The 23163-nt window shown below is 45.8% G+C and overlaps 1 protein-coding gene across 1 annotated transcript in view; it reads right to left on the bottom strand.

Moving 5' to 3' along the window:
* LOC116984420 (mucin-6-like) overlaps positions 1 to 23163 on the bottom strand; it is a 152895-nt gene that overhangs the window by 1113 nt on the left and 128619 nt on the right. Inside the window, exons 26-42 of the mRNA XM_033038572.1 lie at positions 22144 to 22170; positions 20842 to 20871; positions 19655 to 19681; positions 17239 to 17265; positions 14762 to 14788; positions 13734 to 13871; positions 12315 to 12341; positions 11011 to 11040; positions 9820 to 9846; positions 8325 to 8354; positions 7164 to 7190; positions 6476 to 6574; positions 5438 to 5464; positions 3940 to 3969; positions 2786 to 2812; positions 1559 to 1585; positions 61 to 90 (exon numbers count right to left, since the gene is read on the bottom strand). Coding sequence (XP_032894463.1) covers positions 61 to 90; positions 1559 to 1585; positions 2786 to 2812; positions 3940 to 3969; positions 5438 to 5464; positions 6476 to 6574; positions 7164 to 7190; positions 8325 to 8354; positions 9820 to 9846; positions 11011 to 11040; positions 12315 to 12341; positions 13734 to 13871; positions 14762 to 14788; positions 17239 to 17265; positions 19655 to 19681; positions 20842 to 20871; positions 22144 to 22170 — 657 coding nt within the window. The remainder of the gene's footprint in view (positions 1 to 60; positions 91 to 1558; positions 1586 to 2785; positions 2813 to 3939; positions 3970 to 5437; positions 5465 to 6475; positions 6575 to 7163; positions 7191 to 8324; positions 8355 to 9819; positions 9847 to 11010; positions 11041 to 12314; positions 12342 to 13733; positions 13872 to 14761; positions 14789 to 17238; positions 17266 to 19654; positions 19682 to 20841; positions 20872 to 22143; positions 22171 to 23163) is intronic.

Genomic DNA, 23163 nt, shown 5'->3' with positions numbered 1-23163 from the left:
CTGGGATCAATGGATCCTTGACAATTATCTCAATTCAAGAACATGCAATCTGTGACTGACCTTCACTGGGAGGATGGTGTGGCCCATATTCTGCGAGGGAGAAGGATTCAAATATCATTTCACAGTAAAATTCATCAACGTTGATCACACAAACTTATTAATAAAAAAACAGATGTACGATTAAGGTTTAATTAGTCCAATGTGATGATGGAGAGATCCAGTGATCCTGTGATATAACGGCCGCTACTTGGAACAGGATCTGGAGGCATGCTCACCCCCATCATGTGATGTCCACTGGTGAGCAGTCATCGCACCAGACAACAACCTGATCCGTGAAGGAATCTGTTCACAAGAGGGAACCAGCTTCCCAACTGGAGCTCTCACTGACCCAGTCCTGTCTCAGTGGGGACTGACTTCAGCCCCCAGTTCCTGCTCAGCCAACGCTGCTCCCCCGAAATAACATTGACCAGGGATAGTTGGAGAGTGTCATGGTGTGGAGACATGCTTGCCTTCACAGGAGGGAAACTGATATTAAATGTCTGCCTCTGAATCAGACCGCGACCATCACATCTGCTCACCTGGTGTTCACCAGAGGGAACAGGAGCTCTCACTGACCCAGTCCTGGCACAGTGGGGACTGACTTCAGCCCCCAGTTCCTGCTCAGCCAACGCCACAACAACATGAACAAGCTGATCAGGATGGTGTTGCAAATATCCAGTCCATAATCAGAGGAGAGAAACCCATGATATACAGCAAAGTGAGGGAACCACGTGATAATCTGTCTGCTCTCCTTTCCCGTCAGGAACCCACTGCCCAATCTGTGGAAGAGTCTGCAGCTCCCACATTCTCATCAACGGAGGACCCACACAACATGAGTCTCCCTCCATGCTGAGCGAGCGCCCGAGAAGATGGATTCACAGGACAAGCAGATCTTCACCAACTCCACAGCCAGTGTCAGAGATAAAGGGTTCTGTCTCTGGGGATAAATGGATCCTTGACAATTATCTCAATTCAAGGATATGCAATCTGTGACTGACCTTCACTAGGAGGATGGTGTGGGCCATATTCTGCGAGGCTGAGGGATTCAAATATCATTTCACAGTAATATTCATCAACGTTGATCACACAAACTTATTTTTTTTAAAAACAGATGTATGATTAAGGTTTAATTAGTCCAATGTGATGATGCAGAGATCCAGTGATCCTGTGATATAACGGCCGCTACTTGGAACAGGATCTGGAGGCATGCTCACCCCCATCATGTGATGTCCACTGGTGAGCAGTCATCGCACCAGGCAACAACCTGATCCGTGTGAAGGAATCTGTTCACAAGAGGGAACCAGCTTCCCAACTGGAGCTCTCACTGACCCAGTCCTGTCTCAGTGGGGACTGACTTCAGCCCCCAGTTCCTGCTCAGCCAACGCTGCTCCCCCGAAATAACATTGACCAGGGATAGTTGGAGAGTGTCATGGTGTGGAGACATGCTTGTGTTCACAGGAGGGAAACTGATATTAAATGTCTGCCTCTGAATCAGACCGCGACCATCACATCTGCTCACCTGGTTTGTAATAGTCATGGGGTCCCGCTGTAAAAGATGTAGTCAGATATCAGTCAAGAACAACAAGAGCACAGACTGGAGATACACAGAGTTGACACAAGGAACTGCCGGTTTAAATAAAAAGATACAAAGTACTGGAGTAACAGCAGCTCAGGCAGCATCTCTGGAGGACATCTGTAGGTGACATTTTGACTTGAGACTCTTCTTGACTTGAAGAAGGGTCCTAACCTGAAACGTCATCTATCCGTGCTCTCCAAAGATGCTGCCTGACCCTCTGAGTTACTGCAGCACTTTGTGGGGGTTTTTGGGTGTTCACAGATATTCAGATGCAAACAGATTTTCACCAGCTCCTCAGCCAGTGTCAGTTTATGTTAAAATGTCTTTTGTGTGTTTTGTTGCTTTTTATTGGTATGACTGTATGGCAAATCAAATTCCTCGTATGTAGCAAAACATACTTAACTAATAAACTATGATTATGATTATGGGAAGAAATGATTCCCTCACAATTATCTCCAATTAAGGACATGCAAACTGTGACTGACCTTCACTGGGTGGTGGGTAGTTGCCATGTTCTGCTGGGGAGAGGGATTCAAACATCACTTCACGGTAAAATCCAACAACACTGATAATACCGATGCATTTAAATAACAGGTAGAAGGGACTGAACTTATACAGCATGGTAAAAGGCCCTTTGGCATAGCTTGTCCATATCAACCAAGTGCACCACCAGAGCTAATATGATTTGCCTATGTTAGGCCAAAATGCTCTGAACATTTATTTCTATACACCTATCCAAATGATTTTTAAATCCTGTTATAGAACCTGCCACAACAACATGAACAAGCTGATCAGGATGGTGTTGCAAATATCCAGTCCATAATCAGAAGAGAGAAACCCGTAGTGTACAGCAAAGTGTGGGAACCACCTGATAATCTGTCCGCCCTCCTTTCCCGTCAGGAACCCACTGCCTCATCTGTGGAAGAGTCTGCAGTTCCCACATTGACCTCATCAACGGAGGACCCACATATCACGAGTCACCTTCCATGCTGAGGGAGCTCCCGAGAAGAAGATGGATTCACAGGACAAGCAGATCTTCACCAACTCCACAGCCAGTGTCAGTGATAAAGGGTTCTGTCTCTGGGATCAATGGATGCTTGTCTTCACAGGAGGGAAACTGATATTAAATGTCTGCCTCTGAATCAGACCGCGAGCATCACATCTGCTCACCTGGTTTGTAATAGTCATGGGGTCCCACTGTAAAAGATGTAGTCAGATATCAGTCAAGAACAACAAGAGCACAGACTGGAGGTACACAGAGTTGACACAAGGAACTGCCAGTTTAAATAAAAAGATACAAAGTACTGGAATAACAGCAGCCCAGGCAGCACGTCTGGAGGACAGCGAAGTGACATTTTGACGAGAATCTTCTAGACTAGAAGAAGGGTCCTAACCTGAAACGTTAACTATCCGTGCTCTCCAAAGACCCTCTGAGTTACTGCAGCACTTTGTGGGGTTTTTTGGGTGTTCACAGATGTTCAGATGCAAACAGATTTTCACCAGCTCCTCAGCCAGTGTCAGTTTATGTTAAAATGTCTTTTGTGTGTTTTGTTGCTTTTTATTGGTATGACTGTATGGCAAATCAAATTCCCCGTATGTTGCAAGACATACTTGGCTAATAAAGTATGATTATGATTATGGGAATAAATGGATCCCTCACAATTATCTCCAATTAAGGACATGCAAACTGTGACTGACCTTCACTGGGTGGTGGGTAGTTGCCATGTTCTGCTGGGGAGAAGGATTTAAACATCACTTCACGGTAAAATCCATCAACACAGATAATACAGATGCATTTAAATAACAGGTCGAAGGGACTGAACGTATACAACATGGTAAAAGGCCCTTTGGCATAGCTTGTCCATGTCAACCAAGTGCACCACCAGAACTAATCTGATTTGCCTATGTTTGGCCAAAATGCTCTGAACATTTATTTCTATACACCTGTCCAAATGATTTTTAAATCCTGTTATAGAACCTGCCACAACAATATGAAGATCCAGTCCATAATCAGAAGAGAGAACCCCGTAGTTTACAGCAAAGGGAGGGAACCACCTGATAATCTGTCTGCCCTCCTTTCCCGTCAGGAACCCACAGCCTCATCTGTGGAAGAGTCTGCAGTTCCCACATTGACCTCATCAACGGAGGACCCACATATCACGAGTCACCCTCCATGCTGAGGGAGCGCCCAAGAAGACAGATTCACTGGACAAGCAGATCTTCACCAACTCCACAGCCAGTGTCAGTGATAAAGGGTTCTGTCTCTGGGATCAATGGATCCTTAACAATTATCTCAATTCAAGAACATGCAATCTGTGACTGACCTTCACTGGGAGGATGGTGTGGCCCATATTCTGCGAGGGAGAAGGATTCAAATATCATTTCACAGTAAAATTCATCAACGTTGATCACACAAACTTATTAATAAAAAAACAGATGTACGATTAAGGTTTGATTAGTCCAATGTGATGATGGAGAGATCCAGTGATCCTGTGATATAACGGCCGCTACTTGGAACAGGATCTGGAGGCATGCTCACCCCCATCATGTGATGTCCACTGGTGAGCAGTCATCGCACCAGACAACAACCTGATCCGTGAAGGAATCTGTTCACAAGAGGGAACCAGCTTCCCAACTGGAGCTCTCACTGACCCAGTCCTGTCTCAGTGGGGACTGACTTCAGCCCCCAGTTCCTGCTCAGCCAACGCTGCTCCCCCGAAATAACATTGACCAGGGATAGTTGGAGAGTGTCATGGTGTGGAGACATGCTTGCCTTCACAGGAGGGAAACTGATATTAAATGTCTGCCTCTGAATCAGACCGCGACCATCACATCTGCTCACCTGGTGTTCACCAGAGGGAACAGGAGCTCTCACTGACCCAGTCCTGGCACAGTGGGGACTGACTTCAGCCCCCAGTTCCTGCTCAGCCAACGCCACAACAACATGAACAAGCTGATCAGGATGGTGTTGCAAATATCCAGTCCATAATCAGAGGAGAGAAACCCGTGATATACAGCAAAGGGAGGGAACCACCTGATAATCTGTCCGCTCTCCTTTCCCGTCAGGAACCCACTGCCCAATCTGTGGAAGAGTCTGCAGCTCCCACATTCTCATCAACGGAGGACCCACACAACATGAGTCTCCCTCCATGCTGAGCGAGCGCCCGAGAAGATGGATTCACAGGACAAGCAGATCTTCACCAACTCCACAGCCAGTGTCAGAGATAAAGGGTTCTGTCTCTGGGGATAAATGGATCCTTGACAATTATCTCAATTCAAGGATATGCAATCTTTGACTGACCTTCACTAGGAGGATGGTGTGGGCCATATTCTGCGAGGCTGAGGGATTCAAATATCATTTCACAGTAATATTCATCAACGTTGATCACACAAACTTATTTTTTTTTAAAACAGATGTATGATTAAGGTTTAATTAGTCCAATGTGATGATGGAGAGATCCAGTGATCCTGTGATATAACGGCCGCTACTTGGAACAGGATCTGGAGGCATGCTCACCCCCATCATGTGATGTCCACTGGTGAGCAGTCATCGCACCAGGCAACAACCTGATCCGTGTGAAGGAATCTGTTCACAAGAGGGAACCAGCCTCCCAACTGGAGCTCTCACTGACCCAGTCCTGTCTCAGTGGGGACTGACTTCAGCCCCCAGTTCCTGCTCAGCCAACGCTGCTCCCCCGAAATAACATTGACCAGGGATAGTTGGAGAGTGTCATGGTGTGGAGACATGCTTGTGTTCACAGGAGGGAAACTGATATTAAATGTCTGCCTCTGAATCAGACCGCGACCATCACATCTGCTCACCTGGTTTGTAATAGTCATGGGGTCCCGCTGTAAAAGATGTAGTCAGATATCAGTCAAGAACAACAAGAGCACAGACTGGAGATACACAGAGTTGACACAAGGAACTGCCGGTTTAAATAAAAAGATACAAAGTACTGGAGTAACAGCAGCTCAGGCAGCATCTCTGGAGGACATCTGTAGGTGACATTTTGACTTGAGACTCTTCTTGACTTGAAGAAGGGTCCTAACCTGAAACGTCATCTATCCGTGCTCTCCAAAGATGCTGCCTGACCCTCTGAGTTACTGCAGCACTTTGTGGGGGTTTTTGGGTGTTCACAGATATTCAGATGCAAACAGATCTTCACCAGCTCCTCAGCCAGTGTCAGTTTATGTTAAAATGTCTTTTGTGTGTTTTGTTGCTTTTTATTGGTATGACTGTATGGCAAATCAAATTCCTCGTATGTAGCAAAACATACTTAACTAATAAACTATGATTATGATTATGGGAAGAAATGATTCCCTCACAATTATCTCCAATTAAGGACATGCAAACTGTGACTGACCTTCACTGGGTGGTGGGTAGTTGCCATGTTCTGCTGGGGAGAGGGATTCAAACATCACTTCACGGTAAAATCCAACAACACTGATAATACAGATGCATTTAAATAACAGGTCGAAGGGACTGAACTTATACAACATGGTAAAAGGCCCTTTGGCATAGCTTGTCCATATCAACCAAGTGCACCACCAGAGCTAATATGATTTGCCTATGTTAGGCCAAAATGCTCTGAACATTTATTTCTATACACCTATCCAAATGATTTTTAAATCCTGTTATAGAACCTGCCACAACAACATGAACAAGCTGATCAGGATGGTGTTGCAAATATCCAGTCCATAATCAGAAGAGAGAAACCCGTAGTGTACAGCAAAGTGTGGGAACCACCTGATAATCTGTCCGCCCTCCTTTCCCGTCAGGAACCCACTGCCTCATCTGTGGAAGAGTCTGCAGTTCCCACATTGACCTCATCAACGGAGGACCCACATATCACGAGTCACCTTCCATGCTGAGGGAGCTCCCGAGAAGAAGATGGATTCACAGGACAAGCAGATCTTCACCAACTCCACAGCCAGTGTCAGAGATAAAGGGTTCAGCCTCTGGGGATCAATGGATCCTTGACAATTATCTCAATTCAAGAACATGCAATCTGTGACTGACCTTCACTGTGAGGATGGTGTGGGCCATATTCTGCGAGGGAGAAGGATTCAAATATCATTTCACAGTAAAATTCATAAAAGTTGATCACACCGAGTTATTAAAGAAACAGATGTATGATAAAGATTTAATTAGTCCAATGTGATGATGCAGAGATCCAGTGATACTTGGAACACGATCTGGAAGTAACACAGTCCTGAGCAGCTGCGTGCTCACCCCAATTACCGGTCCTGGTGTGATGTCCACTGGTGAGCAGTCATCGCACCAGACAACAACCTGATCTGTGTGAAGGAATCTGTTCACCAGAGGGAACCAGCCTCCCAACAGGAGCTCTCACTGACCCAGTCCTGTCACAATGGGGACTGACTTCAGCCCCCAGTTCCTGCTCAGCCAACACTGCTCCCCAGAAATAACATTGACCAGGGATAGTTGGAGAGTGTCATGGTGTGGAGACATGCTTGTCTTCACAGGAGGGAAACTGATATTAAATGTCTGCCTCTGAATCAGGCCGCGACCATCACATCTGCTCACCTGGTTTGTAAGAGTCATGGGGTCCCACTGTAAAAGATGTAGTCAGATATCAGTCAAGAACAAGAGCACAGACTGGAGATACACAGAGTTGACACAAGGAACTGCCAGTTTAAATAAAAAGATACAAAGTACTGGAATAACAGCAGCCCAGGCAGCACGTCTGGAGGACAGTGAAGTGACATTTTGACGAGAATCTTCTAGACTAGAAGAAGGGTCCTAACCTGAAACGTTAACTATCCGTGCTCTCCAAAGATGCTGCCTGACCCTCTGAGTTACTGCAGCACTTTGTGGGGTTTTTTGGGTGTTCACAGATGTTCAGATGCAAACAGATCTTCACCAGCTCCTCAGCCAGTGTCAGTTTAGGATAAAATGTATTTTGTGTGTTTTGTTGCTTTTTATTGGTATGATTGTATGGCAAATCAAATTCCTCGTATGTTGCAAGACATACTTGGCTAATAAAGTATGATTATGATTATGGGAATAAATGGATCCCTCACAATTATCTCCAATTAAGGACATGCAAACTGTGACTGACCTTCACTGGGTGGTGGGTAGTTGCCATGTTCTGCTGGGGAGAAGGATTTAAACATCACTTCACGGTAAAATCCATCAACACAGATAATACAGATGCATTTAAATAACAGGTCGAAGGGACTGAACGTATACAACATGGTAAAAGGCCCTTTGGCATAGTTTGTCCATGTCAACAAAATGCATCACCAGAACTAATCTGATTTGCCTATGTTAGGCCAAAATGCTCTGAAAATTTATTTCTATACACCTGTCCAAATGATTTTTAAATCCTGTTATAGAACCTGCCACAACAATATGAAGATCCAGTCCATAATCAGAAGAGAGAACCCCGTAGTTTACAGCAAAGGGAGGGAACCACCTGATAATCTGTCTGCCCTCCTTTCCCGTCAGGAACCCACAGCCTCATCTGTGGAAGAGTCTGCAGTTCCCACATTGACCTCATCAACGGAGGACCCACATATCACGAGTCACCCTCCATGCTGAGGGAGCGCCCAAGAAGACAGATTCACTGGACAAGCAGATCTTCACCAACTCCACAGCCAGTGTCAGATATAAAGGGTTCTGTCTCTGGGATCAATGGATCCTTGACAATTATCTCAATTCAAGAACATGCAATCTGTGACTGACCTTCACTGGGAGGATGGTGTGGCCCATATTCTGCGAGGGAGAAGGATTCAAATATCATTTCACAGTAAAATTCATCAACGTTGATCACACAAACTTATTAATAAAAAAACAGATGTACGATTAAGCTTTAATTAGTCCAATGTGATGGAGAGATCCAGTGATCCTGTGATATAACGGCCGCTACTTGGAACAGGATCTGGAGGCATGCTCACCCCCATCATGTGATGTCCACTGGTGAGCAGTCATCGCACCAGACAACAACCTGATCCGTGAAGGAATCTGTTCACAAGAGGGAACCAGCTTCCCAACTGGAGCTCTCACTGACCCAGTCCTGTCTCAGTGGGGACTGACTTCAGCCCCCAGTTCCTGCTCAGCCAACGCTGCTCCCCAGAAATAACATTGACCAGGGATAGTTGGAGAGTGTCATGGTGTGGAGACATGCTTGCCTTCACAGGAGGGAAACTGATATTAAATGTTTGCCTCTGAATCAGACCACGACCATCACATCTGCTCACCTGGTGTTCACCAGAGGGAACAGGAGCTCTCACTGACCCAGTCCTGGCACAGTGGGGACTGACTTCAGCCCCCAGTTCCTGCTCAGCCAACGCCACAACAACATGAACAAGCTGATCAGGATGGTGTTGCAAATATCCAGTCCATAATCAGAGGAGAGAAACCCGTGATATACAGCAAAGGGAGGGAACCACCTGATAATCTGTCCGCTCTCCTTTCCCGTCAGGAACCCACTGCCCAATCTGTGGAAGAGTCTGCAGCTCCCACATTCTCATCAACGGAGGACCCACACAACATGAGTCTCCCTCCATGCTGAGCGAGCGCCCGAGAAGATGGATTCACAGGACAAGCAGATCTTCACCAACTCCACAGCCAGTGTCAGAGATAAAGGGTTCTGTCTCTGGGGATAAATGGATCCTTGACAATTATCTCAATTCAAGGATATGCAATCTGTGACTGACCTTCACTAGGAGGATGGTGTGGGCCATATTCTGCGAGGCTGAGGGATTCAAATATCATTTCACAGTAATATTCATCAACGTTGATCACACAAACTTATTTTTTTTTAAAACAGATGTATGATTAAGGTTTAATTAGTCCAATGTGATGATGGAGAGATCCAGTGATCCTGTGATATAACGGCCGCTACTTGGAACAGGATCTGTAGGCATGCTCACCCCCATCATGTGATGTCCACTGGTGAGCAGTCATCGCACCAGGCAACAACCTGATCCGTGTGAAGGAATCTGTTCACAAGAGGGAACCAGCTTCCCAACTGGAGCTCTCACTGACCTAGTCCTGTCTCAGTGGGGACTGACTTCAGCCCCCAGTTCCTGCTCAGCCAACGCTGCTCCCCCGAAATAACATTGACCAGGGATAGTTGGAGAGTGTCATGGTGTGGAGACATGCTTGTGTTCACAGGAGGGAAACTGATATTAAATGTCTGCCTCTGAATCAGACCGCGACCATCACATCTGCTCACCTGGTTTGTAATAGTCATGGGGTCCCGCTGTAAAAGATGTAGTCAGATATCAGTCAAGAACAACAAGAGCACAGACTGCAGATACACAGAGTTGACACAAGGAACTGCCAGTTTAAATAAAAAGATACAAAGTACTGGAATAACAGCAGCTCAGGCAGCACGTCTGGAGGACAGTGAAGTGACATTTTTACGAGAATCTTCTTGACTAGAAGAAGGGTCCTAACCTGAAACGTTAACTATCCGTGCACTCCAAAGATGCTGCCTGACCCTCTGAGTTACTGTAGTACTTTGTGGGGTTTTTTGGGTGTTCACAGTTGGTCAGATGCAAACAGATCTTCACCAGCTCCTCAGCTAGTGTCAGTTTATGATAAAATGTATTTTGTGTGTTTTGTTGCTTTTTATTGGTATGATTGTATGGCAAATCAAATTCCTCGTATGTTGCAAGACATACTTGGCTAATAAAGTATGATTATGATTATGGGAATAAATGGATCCCTCACAATTATCTCCAATTAAGGACATGCAAACTGTGACTGACCTTCACTGGGTGGTGGGTAGTTGCCATGTTCTGCTGGGGAGAAGGATTCAAACATCACTTCACTGTAAAATCCATCAACACTGATAATACAGATGCATTTAAATAACAGGTCAAAGGGACTGAACGTATACAACATGGTAAAAGGCCCTTTGGCATAGCTTGTCCATATCAACCAAATGCACCACCAGAACTAATCTGATTTGCCTATGTTAGGCCAAAATGCTATGAAAATGTATTTCTATACACCTGTCCAAATGATTTTTAAATCCTGTTATAGAACCTGCCACAACAACATGAACAAGCTGATCGGGATGGTGTTGCAAATATCCAGTCCATAATCAGAAGAGAGAACCCCGTAGTTTACAGCAAAGGGAGGGAATCACCTGATAATCTGTCCGCCCTCCTTTCCCGTCAGGAACCCACAGCCTCATCTGTGGAAGAGTCTGCAGCTCCCACATTGACCTCATCAACGGAGGACCCACATATCACGAGTCACCCTCCATGCTGAGGGAGCGCCCAAGAAGACAGATTCACAGGACAAGCAGATCTTCACCAACTCCACAGCCAGTGTCAGAGATAAAGGGTTCTGTCGCTGGGGATCAATGGATCCTTGACAATTATCTCAATTCAAGGACATGTAATCTGTGACTGACCTTCACTGGGAGGATGGTGCGGGCCATATTCTGCGAGGGAGAAGGATTCAAGTATCATTTCACAGTAAAATTCATCAAAGTTGATCGCATCGAGTTATTAAAGAAACAGATGTATGATAAAGATTTAATTATTCCAATGTGATGATGGAGAGATCCAGTGATACTTGGAACAGGATCTGGAAGCAACACAGTCCTGAGCAGCTGCATGCTCATCCCAATTACCGGTCCTGGTGTGATGTCCACTGGTGAGCAGTCATCGCACCAGACAACAACCTGATCTGTGTGAAGGAATTGTTCACCAGAGGGAACCAGCCTCCCAACAGGAGTTCTCACTGACCCAGTCCTGGCACAGTGGGGACTGACTTCAGCCCCCAGTTCGTGCTCAGCCAACGCCACAACAACATGAACGAGCTGATCAGGATGGTGTTGCAAATATCCAGTCCATAATCAGAAGAGAGAAACCCGTGATATACAGCAAAGGGAGGGAACCACCTGATAATCTGTCCGCCCTCCTTTCCCGTCAGGAACCCACTGCCCAATCTGTGGAAGAGTCTACAGCTCCCACATTCTCATCAACGGAGGACCCACACAACATGAGTCTCCCTCCATGCTGAGCGAGTGCCCGAGAAGAAGATGGATTCACAGGACAAGCAGATCTTCACCAACTCCACAGCCAGTGTCAGAGATAAAGGGTTCTGTCTCTGGGGATAAATGGATCCTTGACAATTATCTCAATTCAAGGACATGCAATCTGTGACGGACCTTCACTAGGTGGATGGTGCGTGCCATATTCTGCGAGGGAGAGGGATTCAAATATCATTTCGCAGTAAAATTCACCAACGTTGATCACACAAACTTTTTTTTTTTTTAAACTGATGTATGATTGAGGTTTAATTAGTCCAATGTGATGAGGGAGAGATCCAGTGATCCTGTGATATAACGGCCGCTACTTGGAACAGTATCTGGAGGCAACACAGTCTTGAGCAGCTGCATGCTCACCCCAATCATGTGATGTCCACTGGTGAGCAGTCATCACACCAGACAACAACCTGATCCATGTGAAGGAATCTGTTCACCAGAGGGAACCAGCCTCCCAACAGGAGCTCTCACTGACCCAGTCCTGTCTCAGTGGGGACTGACTTCAGCCCCCAGTTCCTGCTCAGCCAACGCTGCTCCCACGAAATAACATTGAACAGGGATAGTTGGAGAGTGTCATGGTGTGGAGACATGCTTGTGTTCACAGTAGGGAAACTGACATTAAATATCTGCCTCTGAATCAGACCGCGACCATCACATCTGCTTACCTGGTTTGTAATAGTCATGGGGTCCCACTGTAAAAGATGTAGTCAGATATCAGTCAAAAACAACAAGAGCACAGACTGGAGATACACAGAGTTGACACAAGGAACTGCCGGTTTAAATAAAAAGATACAAAGTACTGGAGTAACAGCAGCTCAGGCAGCATCTCTGGAGGACATCTGTAGATGACATTTTGACTTGAGACTCTTCTTGACTAGAAGAAGGGTCCTAACCTGAAACGTCATCTATCCGTGCTCTCCAAAGATGCTGCCTGACCCTCTGAGTTACTGCAGCACTTTGTGGGTTTTTTTGCGTGTTCACAGATATTCAGATGCAAACAGATCTTCACCAGCTCCTCAGCCAGTGTCAGTTTATGTTAAAATGTCTTTTGTGTGATTTGTTGCTTTTTATTGGTATGACTGTATGGCAAATCAAATTCCTCGTATGTAGCAAAACATACTTAACTAATAAACTATGATTATGATTATGGGAAGAAATGATTCCCACACAATTATCTCCAATTAAGGACATGCAAACTGTGACTGACCTTCACTGGGTGGTGGGTAGTTGCCATGTTCTGCTGGGGAGAAGGATTCAAACATCACTTCACGGTAAAATCCATCAACACTGATAATACAGATGCATTTAAATAACAGGTCGAAGGGACTGAACGTATACAACATGGTAAAAGGGCCTTTGGCATAGCTTGTCCATGTCAACCAAGTGCACCACCAGAACTAATCTGATTTGCCTATGTTAGGCCAAAATGCTCTGAAAATTTATTTCTATACACCTGTCCAAATGATTTTTAAATCCTGTTATAGAACCTGCCACAACAACATGAACAAGCTGATCAGGATGGTGTTGCAAATATCCAGTCCATAGTCAGAAGAGAGAACCCCGTAGTTTACAGCAAAGGGAGGGAACCACCTGATAATCTGTCCGCCCTCCTTTCCCGTCAGGAACCCACAGCCTCATCTGTGGAAGAGTCTGCAGTTTCCCACATTGACCTCATCAACGGAGGACCCACATATCACGAGTCACCCTCCATGCTGAGCGAGCGCCCAAGAAGACAGATTCACTGGACAAGCAGATCTTCACCAACTCCACAGCCAGTGTCAGAGATAAAGGGTTCTGTCTCTGGGGATCAATGGATCCTTGACAATTATCTCAATTCAAGGACATGTAATCTGTGACTGACCTTCACTGGGAGGATGGTGTGGGCCATATTCTGCGAGGGAGAAGGATTCAAATATCATTTCACAGTAAAATTCATCAAAGTTGGTCACATCGAGTTATTAAAGAAACAGATGTATGATAAAGATTTAATTTGGTCCAATGTGATGATGGAGAGATCCAGTGATACTTGGAACAGGATCTGGAAGCAACACAGTCCTGAGTAGCTGCGTGCTCACCCCAATTACCGGCCCTGGTGTGATGTCCACTGGTGAGCAGTCATCGCACCAGACAACAGGAGCTCTCACTGACCCAGTCCTGGCACAGTGGGGACTGACTTCAGCCCCCAGTTCCTGCTCAGCCAACGCCGCAACAACATGAACGAGCTGATCGGGATGGTGTTGCAAATATCCAGTCCATAATCAGAAGAGAGAAACCCGTTATATACAGCAAAGGGAGGGAACCACCTGATAATCTGTCCGCCCTCCTTTCCCGTCAGGAACCCACTGCCCAATCTGTGGAAGAGTCTGCAGCTCCCACATTCTCATCAACGGAGGACCCACACAACATGAGTCTCCCTCCATGCTGAGCGAGTGCCCGAGAAGAAGATGGATTCACAGGACAAGCAGATCTTCACCAACTCCACAGCCAGTGTCAGAGATAAAGGGTTCTGTCTCTGGGGATAAATGGATCCTTGACAATTATCTCAATTCAAGGACATGCAATCTGTGACTGACCTTCACTAGGTGGATGGTGCGTGCCATATTTTGCGAGGGAGAGGGATTCAAATATAATTTCGCAGTAAAATTCGTCAACGTTGATCACACAAACTTATTAAAAAATAAACAGATGTATGATTAAGGTTTAATTAGTCCAATGTGATGAGGGAGAGATCCAGTGATCCTGTGATATAACAACCGCTACTTGGAACAGGATCTGGAGGCAACAGTCTTGAGCAGCTGCATGCTCACCCCAATCATGTGATGTCCACTGGTGAGCAGTCATCGCACCAGACAACAACCTGATCCATGTGAAGGAATCTGTTCACCAGAGGGAACCAGCTTCCCAACAGGAGCTCTCATTGACCCAGTCCTGTCTCAGTGGGGACTGACTTCAGCCCCCAGTTCCTGCTCAGCCAACGCTGCTCCCACGAAATAACATTGACCAGGGATAGTTGGAGAGTGTCATGGTGTGGAGACATGCTTGTGTTCACAGGAGGGAAACTGATATTAAATATCTGCCTCTGAATCAGACCGCGACCATCACATCTGCTCACCTGGTTTGTAATAGTCATGGGGTCCCACTGTAAAAGATGTAGTCAGATATCAGTCAAAAACAACAAGAGCACAGACTGGAGATACACTGAGTTGACACAAGGAACTGCCGGTTTAAATAAAAAGATACAAAGTACTGGAGTAACAGCAGCTCAGGCAGCATCTCTGGAGGACATCTGTAGATGACATTTTGACTTGAGACTCTTCTTGACTAGAAGAAGGGTCCTAACCTGAAACATCATCTATCCGTGCTCTCCAAAGATGCTGCCTGACCCTCTGAGTTACGGCAGCACTTTGTGGGGTTTTATGGGTGTTCACCGATATTCAGATGCAAACAGATCTTCACCAGCTCCTCAGCCAGTGTCAGTTTATGTTAAAATGTATTTTGTGTGTTTTGTTGCTTTTTATTGGCATGACTGTACAGCAAATCAAATTCCTCGTATGTAGCAACACATACTTAACTAATAAACTATGATTATGATTATGGGAAGAAATGATTCCCACACAATTATCTCCAATTAAGGACATGCAAACTGTGACTGACCTTCACTGGGTGGTGGGTAGTTGCCATGTTCTGCTGGGGAGAAGGATTCAAACATCACTTCACGGTAAAATCCATCAACACTGATAATACAGATGCATTTAAATAACAGGTCGAAGGGACTGAACGTATACAACATGGTAAAAGGCCCTTTGGCATAGCTTGTCCATGTCAACCAAATGCACCACCAGATCTAATCTGATTTGCCTATGTTAGGCCAAAATGCTCTGAAAATGTATTTCTATACACCTGTCCAAATGATTTTTAAATCCTGTTATAGAACCTGCCACAACAACATGAACAAGCTGATCAGGATGGTGTTGCAAATATCCAGTCCATAATCAGAAGAGAGAACGCCGTAGTTTACAGCAAAGGGAGGGAACCACCTGATAATCTGTCCGCCCTCCTTTCCCGTCAGGAACCCACAGCCTCATCTGTGGAAGAGTCTGCAGTTCCCACATTTACCTCATCAACGGAGGACCCACGTATCACGAGTCACCCTCCATGCTGAGGGAGCGCCCAAGAAGACAGATTCACTGGACAAGCAGATCTTCACCAACTCCACAGCCAGTGTCAGAGATAAAGGGTTCTGTCTCTGGGGATCAATGGATCCTTGACAATTATCTTAATTCAAGGACATGTAATCTGTGTCTGACCTTCACTGGGAGGATGGTGTGGGCCATATTCTGCGAGGGAGAAGGATTCAAATATCATTTCACAGTAAAATTCATGAAAGTTGATCACGTCGAGTTATTAAAGAAACAGATGTATGATAAAGATTTAATTTGGTCCAATGTGATGATGGAGAGATCCAGTGACACTTGGAACAGGATCTGGAAGCAACACAGTCCTGAGTAGCGGCGTGCTCAACCCAATTACCGGTCCTGGTGTGATGTCCACTGGTGAGCAGTCATCGCACCAGACAACAACCTGATCTGTGTGAAGGAATTGTTCACCAGAGGGAACCAGCCTCCCAACAGGAGCTCTCACTGACCAAGTCCTGGCACAGTGGGGACTGACTTCAGCCCCCAGTTCCTGCTCAGCCAACGCCACAACAACATGAACAAGCTGATCAGGATGGTGTTGCAAATATCCAGTCCATAATCAGAAGAGAGAAACCCGTGATATATAGCAAAGGGAGGGAACCACCTGATAATTTGTCCCCCCTCCTTTCCCGTCAGGAACCCACTGCCCAATCTGTGGAAGAGTCTGCAGCTCCCACATTCTCATAAACGGAGGACCCACACAACACGAGTCACCCTCCATGCTGAACGAGCGCCCGAGAAGAAGATGGATTCACAGGACAAGCAGATCTTCACCAACTCCACAGCCAGTGTCAGAGATAAAGGGTTCTGTCTCTGGGGATAAATGGATCCTTGACAATTATCTCAATTCAAGGACATGCAATCTGTGACTGACCTTCACTAGGAGGATGGTGCGTGCCATATTCTGCGAGGGAGAGGGATTCAAATATCATTTCACAGTAAAATTCATCAACGTTGATCAGACAAACTTTTTTTTTTTTAAACAAATGTACGATTAAGGTTTAATTAGTCCAATGTGATGATGGAGAGATCCAGTGATCCTGTGATATAACGGCCGCTACTTGGAACAGGATCTGGAGGCATGCTCACCCCAATCATGTGATGTCCACTGGTGAGCAGTCATCGCACCAGACAACAACCTGATCCGTGTGAAGGAATCTGTTCACAAGAGGGAACCAGCTTCCCAACTGGAGCTCTCACTGACCCAGTCCTGTCTCAGTGGGACTGACTTCAGCCCCCAGTTCCTGCTCAGCCAACGCTGCTCCCCCGAAATAACATTGACCAGGGATAGTTGGAGAGTGTCATGGTGTGGAGACATGCTTGTGTTCACAGGAGGGAAACTGATATTAAATATCTGCCTCTGAATCAGACCGCGACCATCACATCTGCTCACCTGGTTTGTAATAGTCATGGGGTCCCGCTGTAAAAGATGTAGTCAGATATCAGTCAAAAACAACAAGAGCAGACTGGAGATACACTGAGTTGACACAAGGAACTGCCGGTTTAAATAAAAAGATACAAAGTACTGGAGTAACAGCAGCTCAGGCCGCATCACTGGAGGACATCTGTAGGTGACATTTTGACTTAAGACTCTTGTTGACTAGAAGAAGGGTCCTAACCTGAAACGTCATCTATCAGTGCTCTCCAAAGATGCTGCCTGACCCTCTGAGTTACTGCAGCACTTTGTGGGTTTTTTTGGGTGTTCACAGATATTCAGATGCAAACAGATCTTCACCAGCTCCTCAGCCAGTGTCAGTTTATGTTAAAGGTACACAAAATTGCTGGGGAAACTCAGCGGGTGCAGCAGCATCTATGGAGCGAAGGAAATAGGCGACGTTTCGGGCCGAAACCCTTCTTCAGACTGATGGGGGGTGGGGGAAAGAAAGAAGGAAAAGGGGAGGAGGAGGAGGAGCCCGAGGGCGGGCGGATGGGAGGGTGGGAGGAGACAGCTAGAGGGTTAAGGAAGGGGAGGAGGCAGCAAGGGCTAGCCAAATTGGGAGAATTCTATGTTAATGCCATAAGGATGCAAGGTCCCCAGACGGAATATGAGGTGCTGTTCCTCCAATTTCCGCTGTTGCTCACTCTGGCAATGGAGGAGACCCAGGACAGAGAGGTCGGATTGGGAATGGGAGGGGGAGTTGAAGTGCTGAGCCACCGGGAGGTCAGGTAGGTTATTGCGGACTGAGCGGAGGTGTTCGGCGAAACGATCGCCCAACCTACGCTTGGTCTCACCGATGTAAATCAGCTGACATCTAGAGCAGCGGATGCAGTAGATGAGGTTGGAGGAGATACAGGTGAACCTTTGTCGCACCTGGAACGACTGCTTGGGACCTTGGATGGAGTCGAGGGGGGAGGTGAAGGGACAGGTGTTGCATTTCTTGCGGTTGCAACGGAAAGTGCCCGGGGAGGGGGTGGTGCGGGAGGGAAGGGAAGAATTGACGGGGGAGTTGCAGTTTATGTTAAAATGTCTTGTGTGTTTTGTTGCTTTTTATTGGTATGACTGTATGGCAAATCAAATTCCTCGTATGTAGCAAAACATACTTAACTAATAAACTATGATTATGATTATGGGAAGAAATGATTCCCACACAATTATCTCCAATTAAGACATGCAAATTGTGACTGACCTTCACTGGGTGGTGGGTAGTTGCCATGTTCTGCTGGGGAGAGGGATTCAAACATCACTTCACGGTAAAATCCAACAACACTGATAATACAGATGCATTTAAATAACAGGTAGAAGGGACTGAACTTATACAACATGGTAAAAGGGCCTTTGGCATAGTTTGTCCATATCAACCAAGTGCACCACCAGAGCTAATCTGATTTGACCATGTTAGGCCAAAATGCTCTGAACATTTATTTCTATACACCTGTCCAAATGATTTTTAAATCCTGTTATAGAACCTGCCACAACAACATGAACAAGCTGATCCGGATGGTGTTGCAAAGATCCAGTCCATAATCAGAAGAAAGAAACCCGTAGTATACAGCAAAGGGAGGGAACCACCTGATAATCTGTCCGCCCTCCTTTCCCGTCATGAACCCACTGCCTCATCTGTGGAAGAGTCTGCAGCTCCCACATTGACCTCATCAACGGAGGACCCACATATCACGAGTCACCCTCCATGCTGAGAGAGCTCCCGAGAAGAAGACAGATTCACTGGACAAGCAGATCTTCACCAACTCCACAGCCAGTGTCAGAGATAAAGGGTTCTGTCTCTGGGGATCAATGGATCCTTGACAATTATCTCAATTCAAGAACATGCAATCTGTGACTGACCTTCACTGGGAGGATGGTGTGGGCCATATTCTGCGAGGGAGAAGGATTCAAATATAATTTCACAGTAAAATTCATCAAAGTTGATCACATCGAGTTATTAAAGAAACAGATGTATGATAAAGATTTAATGTCCAATGTGATGATGCAGAGATCCAGTGATACTTGGAACACGATCTGGAAGCAACACAGACCTGAGCAGCTGCGTGCTCATCCCAATTACCGGTCCCGGTGTGATGTCCACTGGTGAGCAGTCATCGCACCAGACAACAACCTGATCTGTGTGTAGGAATCTGTTCACCAGAGGAAACCAGCCTCCCAACAGGAGCTCTCACTGACCCAGTCCTGTCACAATGGGGACTGACTTCAGCCCCCAGTTCCTGCTCAGCCAACACTGCTCCCCAGAATTAACATTAATCAGGGCTAGTTGGAGAGTGTCATGGTGTGGAGACATGCTTGTCTTCACAGGAGGGAAACTGATATTAAATGTCTGCCTCTGAATCAGACCGCGACCATCACATCTGCTCACCTGGTTTGTAATAGTCATGGGGTCCCACTGTAAAAGATGTAGTCAGACATCAGTCAAGTACAACAAGAGCACAGACTGGAGATACACTGAGTTGACACAAGGAACTGCCGGTTTAAATAAAAAGATACAAAGTACTGGAGTAACAACAGCTCAGGCAGCATCTCTGGAGGACATCTGCAGATGACATTTTGACTTGAGACTCTTCTTGACTAGAAGAAGGGTCCTAACCTGAAACGTTATCTATCCGTGCTCTCCAAAGATGCTGCCTGACCCTCTGAGTTACTGCAGCACTTTGTGGGGTTTTTTGGGTGTTCACAGATATTCAGATGCAAACAGATCTTCACCAGCTCCTCAGCCAGTGTCAGTTTATGATAAAATGTATTTTGTGTGTTTTGTTGCTTTTTATTGGTATGACTGTATGGCAAATCAAATTCCTCGTATGTTGCAAGACATACTTGGCTAATAAAGTATGATTATGATTATGGGAATAAATGGATCCCTCACAATTATCTCCAATTAAGGACATGCAAACTGTGACTGACCTTCACTGGGTGGTGGGTAGTTGCCATGTTCTGCTGGGGAGAAGGATTCAAACATCACTTCACGGTAAAATCCAACAACACTGATAATACAGATGCATTTAAATAACAGGTCGAAGGGACTGAACGTATACAACATGGTAAAAGGCCCTTTGGCATAGCTTGTCCATGTCAACCAAATGCACCACCAGATCTAATCTGATTTGCCTATGTTAGGCCAAAATGCTATGAAAATTTATTTCTATACACCTGTCCAAATGATTTTTAAATCCTGTTATAGAACCTGCCACAACAACATGAACAAGCTGATCCGGATGGTGTTGCAAATATCCAGTCCATAATCAGAAGAGAGAACCCCGTAGTTTACAGCAAAGGGAGGGAACCACCTGATAATCTGTCCGCCCTCCTTTCCCGTCAGGAACCCACTGCCTCATCTGTGGAAGAGTCTGCAGTTCCCACATTGACCTCATCAACGGAGGACCCACATAACACGAGTCACCCTCCATGCTGAGCGAGAAGACAGATTCACTGGACAAGCAGATCTTCACCAACTCCACAGCCAGTGTCAGAGATAAAGGGTTCTGTCTCTGGGGATCAATGGATCCTTGACAATTATCTCAATTCAAGGACATGTAATCTGTGACTGACCTTCACTGGGAGGATGGTGTGGGCCATATTCTGCGAGGGAGAAGGATTCAAATATCATTTCACAGTAAAATTCATCAAAGTTGATCACATCGAGTTATTAAAGAAACAGATGTATGATAAAGATTTAATTTGGTCCAATGTGATGATGGAGTGATCCAGTGATACTTGGAACAGGATCTGGAAGCAACACAGTCCTGAGCAGCTGCGTGCTCACCCCAATTACCGGCCCTGGTGTGATGTCCACTGGTGAGCAGTCATCGCACCAGACAACAACCTGATCTGTGTGAAGGAATTGTTCACCAGACTGAACCAGCCTCCCAACAGGAGTTCTCACTGACCAAGTCCTGGCACAGTGGGGACTGACTTCAGCCCCCAGTTCCTGCTCAGCCAACGCCACAACAACATGAACAAGCTGATCAGGATGGTGTAGCAAATATCCAGTCCATAATCAGAAGAGAGAAACCCGTGATATATAGCAAAGGGAGGGAACCACTTGATAATCTGTCCACCCTCCTTTCCCGTCAGGAACCCACTGCCCAATCTGTGGAAGAGTCTTCAGCTCCCACATTCTCATCAACGGAGGACCCACACAACATGAGTCTCCCTCCATGCTGAGCGAGCTCCCGAGAAGAAAATGGATTCACAGGACAAGCAGATCTTCACCAACTCCACAGCCAGTGTCAGAGATAAAGGGTTCTGTCTCTGGGGATAAATGGATCCTTGACAATTATCTCAATTCAAGGACATGCAATCTGTGACTGACCTTCACTGGGAGGATGGTGTGTGCCATATTCTGCGAGGGAGAAGGATTCAAATATCATTTTGCAGTAAAATTCATCAACGTTGATCACACAAACTTATTTTTAAAAAAATAGATGTATGATTAAGGTTTAATTAGTCCAATGTGATGAGGGAGAGATCCAGTGATCCTGTGATATAACGGCCGCTACTTGGAACAGGATTTGGAGGCAACAGTCTTGAGCAGCTGCACGCTCACCCCAATCATGTGATGTCCACTGGTGAGCAGTCATCGCACCAGACAACAACCTGATCCGTGTGAAGGAATCTGTTCACTAGAGGGAACCAGCCTCCCAACAGGAGCTCTCACTGACCCAGTCCTGTCTCAGTGGGGACTGACTTCAGCCCCCAGTTCCTGCTCAGCCAACGCTGTTCCCCCGAAATATCATTGACCAGGGATAGTTGGAGAGTGTCATGGTGTGGAGACATGCTTGTGATCACAGGAGGGAAACTGACATTAAATATCTGCCTCTGAATCAGACCGCGACCACCACATCTGCTCACCTGGTTTGTAATAGTCATGGGGTCCCACTGTAAAAGATGTAGTCAGATATCAGTCAAGAACAACAAGAGCACAGACTGGAGATACACAGAGTTGACACAAGGAACTGCCGGTTTAAATAAAAAGATACAAAGTACTGGAGTAACAGCAGCTCAGGCAGCATCTCTGGAGGACATCTGTAGGTGACATTTTGACTTGAGACTTTTCTTGACTAGAAGAAGGGTCCTAACCTGAAACGTCATCTATCCGTGCTCTCCAAAGATGCTGCCTGACCCTCTGAGTTACTGCAGCACTTTGTGGGGTTTTTTCGGTGTTCACAGATATTCAGTTGCAAACAGATCTTCACCAGCTCCTCAGCCAGTGTCAGTTTATGTTAAAGTGTATTTTGTGTGTTTAGTTGCTTTTTATTGGTAAGACTGTATGGCAAATCAAATTCCTCGTATGTAGCAAAACATACTTAACTAATAAACTATGATTATGATTATGGGAAGAAATGATTCCCTCACAATTATCTCCAATTAAGGACATGCAAACTGTGACTGACCTTCACTGGGTGGTGGGTAGTTGCCATGTTCTGCTGGGGAGAAGGATTCAAACATCACTTCACGGTAAAATCCATCAACACTGATAATACAGATGCATTTAAATAACAGGGAGAAGGGACTGAACGTATACAACATGGTAAAAGGGCCTTTGGCATAGCTTGTCCATGTCAACCAAGTGCACCACCAGATCTAATCTGATTTGACCATATTAGGCCAAAAAGCTCTGAACATTTATTTCTATACACCTGTCCAAATGATTTTTAAATCCTGTTATAGAACCTGCCACAACAACATGAACAAGCTGATCAGGATGGTGTTGCAAATATCCAGTCCATAATCAGAAGAGAGAACCCCGTAGTATACAGCAAAGGGAGGGAACCACCTGATAATCTGTCAATGTGATGATGGAGAGATCCAGTGATACAACGGCCGCTACTTGGAACAGGATCTGGAAGCAACACAGTCCTGAGCAGCTGC

This window comes from Amblyraja radiata, chromosome 20 (genome assembly GCF_010909765.2).
Source record: "Amblyraja radiata isolate CabotCenter1 chromosome 20, sAmbRad1.1.pri, whole genome shotgun sequence".
Taxonomy (NCBI): domain Eukaryota; kingdom Metazoa; phylum Chordata; class Chondrichthyes; order Rajiformes; family Rajidae; genus Amblyraja; species Amblyraja radiata.
This window is presented reverse-complemented; position numbering and strand designations above follow the sequence as displayed.